The sequence below is a fragment of the Mus caroli genome, chromosome 10 (genome assembly GCF_900094665.2).
Source record: "Mus caroli chromosome 10, CAROLI_EIJ_v1.1, whole genome shotgun sequence".
In the NCBI taxonomy this organism is placed as follows: Eukaryota; Metazoa; Chordata; class Mammalia; order Rodentia; family Muridae; genus Mus; species Mus caroli.
In genome coordinates, this window is record NC_034579.1 from 35,411,023 (window position 1) to 35,423,157 (window position 12,135).

The following is a 12,135-nucleotide window of genomic DNA, read 5'->3' on the forward strand; positions in this document are numbered from 1 at the left end:
AGAGGTCATTTGTAATATCTGCCTAAGGAAAAAATAGAGCATAAACAAATAACAGCAGTCGTTAGCATCCGTTTATCCACCTGACCAGTGCAAAGGTGTTAAGTCAGTAAGACGAACTCATGGCTGTCATAAGGAAGGGGTGCACAGACAGAGCTGGTTCACTTAAAACAAAGCACTTTTATCAAAAGCAAATTTATAGAAATCAGGTAAGAGAAAACATACTGCAATATGGTAGATGTTCAATGTCATTCAGCTAAAATATTAATTTTAGACTTTATCTAAGGGTAGCACAGGCCACCTTTGCCATACTTACAGAACTAGCCTTCCTCATCCCTGATCCTTGGTTAGGAAACACCCTTGCATCTGTACACTGGAGTCCCAGGTGTTTCAAGTTCATGGAGAAGGCCAGGGGGCTGTACAAGCATTCCAACTCCTGAGAAAGACTGGTTCATTTTAAGTTAAAATAATTAAAAGTTATCTTGTTGTTTAATAGTGTTTATAATGTAACTATTGCCCCCATTGAGAATACAACAGACCCAACTGTCAGATATACACTGACGTAGCATCTCTGTAACAGCTTCAGGTACTGGGCCATGCTTTCTCTAAGCACCATACTTAGGATACTGAGAATTAATCACTTAAGCCCAGGTATTTGGAAGCAGCCTGAATGTCACAGTGAGAATACCATAACTTTTAAAAATTAACTGTAAAATAGTATAATTGCCATAATGAAAAGAATTACTGCATTTCAGTAATTAAGACACTAATGAAGTATACTACATATTTGTATGGAAAACAAATATATTTCATATAAGACCTGTTCCAAGAGATGTTAAAGTATAGAAAAGACATATTTTAAGACGGATCAAATATAGTACTAAACTGACATGGAAGTGCAGGTGTTTAATTCAGAAGGCTGAGGCAGGAGGATGACCACTTCCAGGCCAGTGTATGATACATTGTCTCAAACCAAAACATAAAAGGACAATAATAGTAACAAAAATGGAGCAATAAAAGTGGTTTTTCATATAATTACTCAAATGAAGTATTGAAGTGTTAGTATATGTCCATAGTAGCACATTCTTAAGTTGATTTTTCTTTTTAAATTCCCAAGTGAAGGAAGGACTGTTCTATCAGATGTCAGACAAACTCTGAATCCTGTGGGTTTCTCCCTTTGAAAACCATCTCACTTTCATTTCTACATGAAGGATAAGGAGATGACATAAAAGAGGCCCATGGTCCATCTGCATGAATCTATAAAAAGAGAGTTTCATCTTGAAGAAAAGTATTCCCTATGTGTCTGTTAGCATTCCCTCTAAGCTCCACCCAACAGTTACCTAGCAACACCCAGGTATGAGCCTGGCTCACTTAACTCACTTATAAAAGATCTCTCTTTCTCTCTCAGTCCATTATCATCAAGACAGGAAACATGAGAGCATCCAGGCAGGCATGGCACCGGAGGAGCTGAGAGTTCTACATCTTCATCCAAAGGAAGCCAGGGTCAGACTGTACTCAGGCAGCTAGGATGAGGGTCTCGAAGCCCACCCCCACAGTGACATACTTCCTCCAACATGGTCACGCCTTCTCCAGCAAGGCCACACCTTCTAGTAATGCCACTCACTGGGCCAAGCATATTCAAACCACCATACTATACATAAAATATATAACCATAAAATATAAAACCAAACAAGTCTTTAGCATTCTTTAATGCAACACTACGGGTAAGGTAAATAATTCAAAAACACTTCCTCATCTCCAAATACTCTTCCATGAAACTGTTACAGAAATAATATGCCTACCCAGTGAGAAATGACTGTGCATACTTAAGAAATTAAGTATGGAGAGATGGCTCAGTGGTTAAGAGCACTGACTGCTCTTCCAGAGGTCCTGAGTTCAATTCCCAGCAACCACATGGTGGCTCACAACCATCTGTAATNTCTGTAATGGGATCTGATGCCCTCTTCTGGTGTGTCTGAAGACAGTGACAGTGTACCCATATATATGAAATAAATATGGCCAGAGTGAGCAGGACCAAAGTGAGTGGGTCCAAGAAAAGAGAGAGAGAGAGAGAGAGAGAGAGAGAGAGAGAGAGAGAGAGAGAGAGAGAGAGATTACTAAAGGAAAAGCTCTTTACAAACATCAAAAAACCCACAAGGCTGGCTGTGAATAATGCCCAAAGAAGAACAGGCTTCCAGTTGCCGATCTTACTCATTTATACACACACACACACACACACACACACACACACACACACACACACAGTGGGCTTATTCTTTCCACAGGTGCTGTCATCCTTAAGTCTCTTTGAGGTCCTGGCCCCAGGTTATATGCCAAACAATTTAAACGGACATAGGAGACTGCAAGTCTGGAGACTTGGGCACATGGAAGAATTATACAACAAAGATATTAGATTTGTTTCTTGAGTGTACCAGTGTTGTTCTTTTCACATAGTTGTCACCCAGGCTCATCTTGCCCACCTGGCAGAATTATGTTTTTCCTGTTAAGAGTGCAGGAGAGTTAAGGCAGATCAGGGCACAATGATGGTTGTAACTTTGTCCTGTCCACTTGAGTTGCCTGTTAAAGGCATGTTCTTTGACATGGACCCACTGACTGGCTCTAAGTCCTTTATGGGGATAGAGCCTAACTGGAGGTTAGTCATGTTGAATAAACATTTAGCAGAAACTTCCTCAGCAACCCTAAACTTCAATTATGATAAAAATTTTTTTCTTTTTCACAGTTTCTAACACACCTGGTGAGTACAGTAATCTTGGAGGTAGTGACCCTTCAACTAAATTCTACTCCATATAACTTAATATTTCCTAAGCAAGTTTTTTAGTAAATCTTTTATAGCATTAATTTTACTACAAGTTTCTCCTGTATCAAAGTTATTCTCTCCATCGCCTGTTGTTGTGTTCCATGTCTTTAATCCCAGAACTCAGGAGGCAGAGGCAGAGAGGCAGAGAGGCAGAGGAGAGGCAGAGAGGCAGAGAGAGAGGCAGAGAGGCAGAGGAGAGGCAGAGAGGCAGAGAGAGAGGCAGACAGGCAGAGAGGCGCAGAGGCAGAGAGGCAGAGAGAGGCAGAGAGGCAGAGAGAGGCAGAGAGGCAGAGAGGCAGAGAGGCAGAGAGGTGCAGAGAGGGAGGCAGGGGTATCTCTGAGTTCCAGAACAGTCAGGGCTATATAGCAAAACCTTGTCCCAACAAACAGACAGAATATGGATGTCTGGTGATTTGCTCAGCAAAGGACTATCTCTTCTACATATCCATGGTGCCTCCCTATGGGTGCACTACCCAACTTCTCAAATACAAATATCTTTTTTGCACACACCACAAAACATCATATCTCCTAATGAGACTCCTGTTTGGAGTCACAAAATCTTACTTGTATGAGAAGGCATAGTTAGTATAACAAAATGTTATATTTTATTATGCTGAGATTCTTTATACAATGTTCACACACTAAGTCCCTAACTATGGTCCTAATCCTATCTCCCCCAGGCTGCTCACCTGTGCAGTGAATCTTAGCAGAAGGTCAGGTCCAGTCTCTAAGAGTAGTTCTGACTTGAGGGTCAGCATCTGGAGGGGAACCCCAGCTGCAGGGCAGATCACAGTGCCATCTCTCCAGATGTGCAGAATGAGCCTTGCTCTTGGTCTCTGCTTATACACTGTCCAGTGGGTGCCATGGGGTTCTAGGACTGTGTCTGATTGTCTTAAGTGAGTGATGTCACTGGGTTCTGGTTATCAGATGCAGCCTTAGGTATAGTGGGGATCCTGACTGAGCTAAGTTTTGCATGTCTAAAGGCATTTTTGAATACGTTCATTAGAACATGGTACATTATAGAAGACTCTGGAAATTCCAGGGCAGTCAAAACATTTTAGCAGTTATATGTGGAAACTTGGATCTCTAGAAATTGCTGATAAATTGCTATGGCTCCACCTGGCCTGGATTCCTTGAGAGTAGCAATATGCATTTATTAAACAATTTGTCTTCTCCAAATATTTGTCCATTTTCTCCTGGTGTATCACAAGGGAGTTGCCTCTATTCATTGGAGAGGGCTCAAACACAGAGACATTTGGGAATTGCCTAAGAGGTGTTTGCTGTATCAAATCAGAATAGTTCTAGAGTTCTATTACAGAATGCCTTGATTCTTCATTTCAACTACTTCAGAATCCATTCCATCCCACTTTTCTGCAATGTTTCCATTTATGTTGTTCAGAGCTGGAGAGCAACCTTTCTGGTCCTTGCTCTTCCTTCCTTTGCACTGGCGTTGCAGGGGCAAGGTGGCTAATTTATACATCACAGGAAATAAAACAGCTGTGAATATGGCTGAGCCCAGACATGTGTACAGAACTACTGGCAGATCTGGGTAGTGTCCCTGAAGAATTCCGATCACTGCAGGAATGACCATGTCTCCCAGGGCAGCGCCAATTACAAAGAATGCTGCAGATTTCCCAGTTAAGGTGGTGTACTGCTCAATCCAGGAGATGCCGCTGGGAAACGTGGCTGCCATTGAGGCTCCATACACAGAAGTCGCGATCCAGAGACAAAGAGGGCTCTTGTCAAAAAGCACCAGAAAGAAACATGAGACCAGGCTGCCAATGTTGCTCAGCACGATCATGGTTCCAGGCTGTAAGAATGTCGCAAAGAAGATGGCCAGGCCCCTGCAGGCTGCAAAGGCTCCCCAGAAGACTGAGTTCAAGCCAGCTGCCTCGCTCTCTTCCATGCCAACATGGGTGGTAGCGAAGGAGAATACGTAAGAGCCGTATGTTATCTCAGCTCCCACATAGAAGAAGAAGAAGAGGAAGAGGAGGCATAGCAGGGCCCTGTGATATTTAGCCCTTCGAGCTCCCTCAGCAGATGCTGCAGATTTTTTCTGCTTTGAGCGTTTCTTACAAAACAGACCAAACAGAAAGACAGAAACTACTAAAACATAGGTGCTGATAGAAGCATATGCCCACAGCAGATTCATGTCATCGGGTACTGCGAACACGGAGTCTGGGGCGCCTTTGGAGGATCGGTTCAGCATCAGAGGGTCAAGGTCAGACTCGGTGTGGTTCTGAGCAGATGCTGTTGTACCCCAGGCCAACTTAGCCAACAGGGGAGCCAGAAAGGCACCCAAGGCAAAACTGAAGTGCAAAGCCTGCATATGTGGGGCTCCTTTGTCCCCCCAGAGATCCAAGATGAGGACGTTCCCACCTACAAGTTAAAGAAATAGTCTGACAGTCACTTAGTAGGAATATTTTCTTAGTGTTTATATTAGGCTGTAGGAGTTTTATGACATTCTAAGTTTATACAAGAACCCCTCTGTAATTAAGGAGCTGTAACCCACCATTACCAGAGGACTGTGTTACATTTTATCCTCATACATGGAATTTACAAGTTAGTAAACCATCACTCATTAGAAACTATTTATTATACCCTGCTTCCTCCCATGATGCTTATGGACTAATACCCTGGAACTGTAAGCAAACTCCCTATGTATGCCTTCTTTTGTAAGTTGCCCCGGTCTTAGTATCTCTTCACAGAAACAGAACAGCAAAACCCTGATCAATTTATTTGTAATTTTTGAGAGAGCCCTCATAAATGTTATCCTGACCATGAACTTGCTATGTAGCAAAAAGATGATCTTGGATTTTTGAAACTCCCATCAGAATCACTTAAGTACTGGGATTACAAGAATGTGCCACTCGGTCTATGCAGTGATGGGGATTGAGCCCAGTATTTTGTAGACAAATACTCTGCCCATCTGAACCATATCCCCAGGTCCATGCATAAATATATGAACAATACTAGGTAAAAAATGTTATTCAATGGTGGGAAAACTACCAAAGCTTCAGTATTTCATTTGGGTGCTAATTCCAATTGAAGTGATTATTTACTTAGGTCTAAACTAGATACTAAACACCTAGATGCCGGCCAGATTGCCCTGAATTCTGTCTTAATTGTTGCAGGAAACAAAAACAATTTTCAGAATTGTGAGCTGCACAGTTTTAACACCCACAATGTGAAAAGCCTCGAGCATCTAGGATTTGACTATCTTCAAAAAAATCAGATATTTGGAGACAAGCATGTAGTTCCACATTGCAGTTTTACATTCAAATGAACCTTGAAGTGTAACTATTTCCATGATCTATCAAATAGCTTTTCTTCCCATACAGCAAGAACGGTGGGCATGGAAAACTGGGATTAGGGATAAATAAAGATCTACATGTAATTTAGGAGGTCTTTAATGATAGGATGAAGCATGGAGATTTTCTGCTATGGGAAAAAAAAAAAACAACAACAAGAAAGACAAGAATGTGGTACCCACAAAGGTTCTCTAAGCCCAGAATCTGGGGTGCATTTTAAGCTGAATGGCAGCTTCTGCAGCCATACAGTAGTTCTGTCTTTGTATGGTGGGTTGCCTGAGAATGCTCTCCACAGTCTCCATCATGCCCCAGTTAGTAGCAGTGTTTGCATCGCTTAAGAAGTGTCCTTGCTGGAGGAAGCATGCTACTGGGGGCCAGCCTTGAGAATGTAAAAGCCTCCAGCCATTTCTAGTTGCTCTCTCTGCTTTGTGCTTGCCCTTCAAGATGTGAACCCTCAACTTCCTGCTCATGCCACCATGCCTTTACTCCATTATCATGGACTCCACCCCTCTGGAACCATAAGTCCAAACAAACTCTTTCTCCTCTAAGTTGCTTTCTTCATAGTGTTTTATCACATCAATTACAAAGTAACTAATACACCTTGTTTACCCTTTCAAGTCACTATTTTCTCTTATACTAAAGTGGTCAAACTCTATCCCTAAAGGAAAGCCTGCCCATTTGCATTATAATTTCCCCAGAAAGGGAGTCCTTCCATGCTTGACTAACTCAACAGTCTCTCATAAAGGAAAATCCTCCAAATGCACTTCATAGTTAGCTTTTCAACAATTGGCATCCTAATTGGCAAGGAGAAATGGTGCTGGAGTATGATTCTGAAGTGCCGAAGTGCTGAGGTGTGATTCTGAGGTGCTGAGGTGTAACGCTGAGGTGTGACACTGAGGTGTGATGCTGAGGTGTGATTCTGAAGTACTAGGGTGTGGTGCTGAGTTGTGGTGCTGAGGTGTGATACTGGGGTACTGAGGTACTGAATGTAGTGCTGAGGTGCTGGGGTGTGATGCTGAGGTGCTGGGGTGTGATGCTGAGGTGCTGGGGTGTGATGCTGAGGTGCTGGGGTGTGATGCTGAGGTGCNTGGGGTGTGATGCTGAGGTGCTGGGGTGTGATGCTGAGGTGCTGGGGTGTGATGCTGAGGTGCTGGGGTGTGATGCTGAGGTGCTGGGGTGTGATTCTAAAGTGTTGAGGTGTGATTATGAGGTGCTGAGGTGTGAGTCCATGGTGTTTTCACAGCAAGGTAAGTAGCACTCTAATTTCATATACTTTACTTTTCCTCATAGTACTGTTCCTGATACTGGAAATGAAGCTGAAGAATTCACTAACCTGTATCCACAACACCAACTGAAGCACCAAACACAGCCATCATGATAATCAGTAAAAATGCCTTTTTGCAAAAAGGAATGAGATAAAGTCCAACTGCAGTAGCTAACATTGACACACCTGAGGAAAAAGAATAAAGCCAGCTAGAAAACAAGTGCTTGTGAAGGTCAGGAGTCAAAGGGACATCATAAGAAATTCTAAAATGAAAACTAATACTGAATTAAAGCTGTTTGGTCTTGGGCTGGGCATAGCAGTGCACATCTTTAATCACAGCACTTGGGAGACAGATGTGGGCAGAGCTCTATGAATTGAGGCCAACATGATCTATATAGATAGTTTCCGGCCAGCTGGGGCTACATAGTGAGCACTTGTCCCAAATACAAAAAAAGGTAAAACCGAATCACAACAACAAAAATGAGAGTATGAGTAGATGAAAGATGCAGTGGTGGTATGTCGTGGATTAATGTAAAGCTTTTTAAAGTTTTGTGGCCATAAAAATGTAAATTACTATGACGAATCCAATTCTATCATTGCTAATGATCAAGTTAGAAATTGTAACAAAAGATAAATTTTATAGTGTTTGAGTCAGTCCAAAAAAGTGTTAATTCAAGGAATATTTCTATAAGGTAATAATGTAAAAATGCAAAAGTAAAACTCCATCGTTAAAACTGATTATAGGAAAACTTTACCAAATAAATTCATTTGTGGGATAAAAGGAAATGAAGTACAGAAAAAAAATAGACTTTCAACCCACTTTGGAAGTAATAATGATTACTTATATATCAGCAATAAATTATTAACCTTGCCTCCAAAGATGTTTTAGTATAGTAATCTAGATTGTCTTTATTCTTCCCAATTTATTGAAAATGGCATGCTAACAGCTATGCCCTCTTTTCCAGGGTCAGGATCCAAGGTGCTCAGTCCAGCTCAGCTCTGACAAGGGCAGCAGGACAGAAGTACAGCCTATATCACTTCCCCAACATCCCCTGTCCCATCATCTCCAAGCCCAAGTCCACAGAGCTTGGTCAGGTTCCAGGAACTCATTCTGACCCCCCCCGCCCCCCGTGGCCCCAGAAGCCCCGCCCACCCCAGATAAGCAGAGCTTCTGGGTCAGCCAGTGTATGTGCCTGGAGTGGAGCGTATCTCACAGTAAAGTCAGCGTTGCTCGGGTGGCCAACAGGTTTCTAGAGGGTTCCGAATAGTTTTCCTCCAGCGAAGGCTACGGAAGCCTGACTGCCCGGGAGCTGCACACAGCTGTTTCCAAAGCCAACCGTTCTTCAGGCTATGCTTTTAATATTTAGAGTAAATTGAAAATTCATTGAAAAACAGTAAAAAGCAGTGTTTGCTTACCCAAAAGTAAAAAAGGATTCATATAGTCAAGGAGAACGCCACCAATCATAGTGCCACATAAAAATCCAGAGGCGCGGCCCACAAAAATGATAGAAAGATCACTGATGTTTCGGTTCACATTTCTCGCCAAATCTTGGAATGTAGGCCCAAGGATAGCAGTGCTTATTCCCTGAAATTTAAAAAGCAAAGAGCTGTGAACTTACAGCCATTAAAATTACGTTTATTTGTCTTCTCCTTTATAGAGAATGGGAGGAGAATTACAATATAAACAGGAAAACTTACAACCCTTTACTATTAGAGTCATCTGCTCCTGTTAGTTTTCTTCTGCTCAATTTTTAAATTGTATTTTTTTGCCTTTGGTTGCAAATCATTTTTAGATTTTGAAGAACATCTTAAAAGATTTTCTTGCATTTATAGTTAAGATATATCAAATTTATTTTCAAAATATTTTCTTTATTTTAAATCTACTCCATTTATGACTGATATATTGTTAAGTAATCAATGTATTGCTTATGTTGGTTATGTTTTTAGAAAGCAGTACTTCTGGCACACATGGATTTCTTTCTCTGAACTACACACATATAATATGCTGGAAATCGACCATCTGAATATTTCTAAACCTATAGGCTTCTTTAATGAAAGTCCAAAGCCACCAGGCAGGAGTATAGACTATAAGACATTTTAGGAAATACTTACATAAACATATACAGAAGGCTTTATCAATAAAATGTTGCCTGTAGCAAGAATGTGTTAGCAAGAATCAAGGGTTGAAGAGAAAATTCACTGGTGCCTTTGAGAAAAAACGTTTCTAAATCATCTATATTTCAAGAGTAATTGATTACGCACTGGGCTGCCCCAAACCAAATGTCCTCCCTTTTTTAATAGCACGAACCCTGTACTACAGGGTGGACAGGCCCGAAGCAAGCACCAGGTTCAATGAAAGACTGACTACAGGTTGTAACCAAATTCCCTCGCAGGACTTAAGACTTTTGCACACAGTGAAGACTCCCTAGCGCCTGCAGTATTTTCCATCGTAGGCCCTCCTACATCGAAGTGGCCCCAGAAGCAAGCCCAGAGACTGAGGCGGAAGCACCACAAATTAAGCTGCAGTCCGGGCTACTTAGTGAGACAATGTCTAAAAATAATAAAATCTTAAAGATGGACGTGGCTCTGCCCGGCTACAAGCAGCGGGCTTTTGAGTCTTAGCACCTAACCTCCTGGGTGATGAAGAAAGTCATTTTCCCCTCAGGGCCCATTTTTCCGACAGGAAAATTACCAGTTGGCAAAACTTGGTTAGGCCACCAGGAAGAGGCAAGGTGGTGTTTGTCAGTTTAATAGTTTGGAGCTTGCTGGGATGGTTGTGGAGAAGAGCAACCGGCTCAGAACAGAAGGCTCAGGTTCCCCTCCCTGTATCTCCTTCCATCGCACAGGTGACAATGAAAGTTTAAAGACTTTGGAAAATACATTAACGTAATCCGTTTGAGTTGTCAAACCCCTCCAAGATTAGAACCGTGTCCATTTTCTAAGTGAGGAGACGGAGACCCAGGAAGATGAATGCACCCGGGCTCCCTCTGTGCAGGCTGGGGGAGCAGGTCTGAAGCTGGGGAGAACTGGTTCCCTACGGAGCCTCCTGCCCCAGCCTGGGAGGGGGCAGCCTCTGCTCTCACCAGCCCCAGGAAGGAGGCGTACAGGACCAGCGTGGTGAGCCAGAGCAGCACGCCCCGGGTTCTGCCGCCGCGCCCGGCCACATCCAGCTCACTGCGCGTCGCTGGGACCTCGGCGTCCTGCAGGAGACGCTGCCCAGTCGTCGGGGCCACAGCCCCGCGGCGCTCCAGTTCTAGCTCCAGCTTGGCGGCTCGGAAAGGCTCTGGACTCCCTCAATCTCTCCCCGGCGACTAAGATCTGGGCGCAGCCCCACCCCACCCCGCCCCGCCCCACCGAGCCTCTCCCCACGCCGCCTCCCAAGCCACCGGTCCACGCGGTGCTCGCACCTCTACTGGGCTCCCGGGGCACGGCACAAAGGCAGCCTGGCCATGGGACCACAGAAGACTCTGCTGCGCCCCAACGAAAAGCCCAGCTAGACCCACAAGATGAGGCCCCTCCCCAGGGTTTCCTGCTGAAGGGAAGGAGATTTGGCCTTCAGGAACTTCCCAAAGCCCTGCCCTGATGCCTGAGATTTCTGAACCTCCTGTCTTTTTCTTTCATTCCATAAATATTCGATGAAGCTCACTCAGGAGCTTTCATACGTGCAGATTAATCCTCACCACACTGCCACCCAGTTGGTCCCCAGCCACAGGGCAACAGCAACTCCAGAAACAAATCTAGGTTCAAAGCTGTGGTTTTCAGTGTATGGCTCTTCCGATTCAGCACAGTTCTGACAAAGCATGGTGTGTATTAGATGGTCGAGTAAAGTTTTCTTTTTATTAGACATTTTCTTTATTTACATTTCAAATGTTATCCCCTTTCCTAGCTTCCTCTCCGAAAATCTCCTATTCCCTCCCCCTGCTCCCCAGCTCACCAACTTCCTCTTCCTGGCCCTGGCATTCCCCTATAGTGGGGCATAGAATCTTCACAGGACCAAGGGCCTCTCTTACAAATGCAGCTGGAGCCATGAGTCCCACCATGTGTTTTCTTTGGTTGGTGGTTTAGTCCCAGGGAGACTTGGGGTATTGGTTAGTTCATATTGTTCCTCCTATGGGGCTGAAAACCCATTCAGCTCCTTGGATATTTTCTCTAGCTCCTTCATGGGGGTTCCTGTGTTCTGTCCAATGGATGACTGTGAGCATCCACTTCTGTATTTGTCAGGCACTGGGCAGAGCCTCTCAAGAGAGAGCTGTATCAGGCTCTTGTCAGCAAGCTCTTGTTAGCATCCTTAATAGTGTCTGGTTTTGGAGGTTGTTTATGGGATGTATCCTCAGGTGGGACAGTCCCTGGATGATCATTCCTTCAGTCTGCATCACACTTTGTCTCTGTAACTCCTTCCATGGGTATTTTGTTCCCCCTTCTAAGAAGGACTGAAGTATCCACACTTTGGTCTTCCTTCTTCTTGAGTTTCATGTGTTTTTCGAATTGTTATCTTAGATATTCTGAGTTTCTGAGCTAATATCCACTTATCAGTGAGTGCATATCATGTGTGTTCTTTTGTGATTGAGTTACCTCACTTAGGATGATATCCTCCAGATCCAACCATTTGTCTAAGAATTTAATGAACTCATTGTTTTTAATAGCTGAGTAGTACTCCATGGTGTAAATGTACCACATTTTCTGTATCCATTCCTCTGTTGAGGGACATCTGGGTTCTTTCCAGCTTCTGGCTATTATAAATAGGG

The 12,135-nt window shown here is 43.5% G+C and overlaps 1 protein-coding gene across 2 annotated transcripts in view; it reads right to left on the bottom strand.

Annotated features, from left to right (window-relative positions):
• Positions 1 to 3,399: 3,399 nt before the first annotated feature.
• Positions 3,400 to 12,135, bottom strand: part of LOC110303730 (sodium-dependent glucose transporter 1B) — a 14,018-nt gene continuing 5,282 nt past the window's right edge. The window contains exons 1-4 of one of the 2 annotated variants that reach the window (XM_021174930.2): positions 10,474 to 10,669; positions 8,807 to 8,975; positions 7,460 to 7,576; positions 3,400 to 5,194 (exon numbers count right to left, since the gene is read on the bottom strand). In XM_021174930.2, the coding sequence (XP_021030589.1) occupies positions 4,128 to 5,194; positions 7,460 to 7,576; positions 8,807 to 8,855 (1,233 nt within the window). In that variant the 5' untranslated portion in view covers positions 8,856 to 8,975; positions 10,474 to 10,669 and the 3' untranslated portion in view covers positions 3,400 to 4,127. Of the gene's footprint in view, positions 5,195 to 7,459; positions 7,577 to 8,806; positions 8,976 to 10,473; positions 10,670 to 12,135 lie in introns of those variants that run through there. The other variant, XM_021174931.1, reaches the window with a different exon arrangement.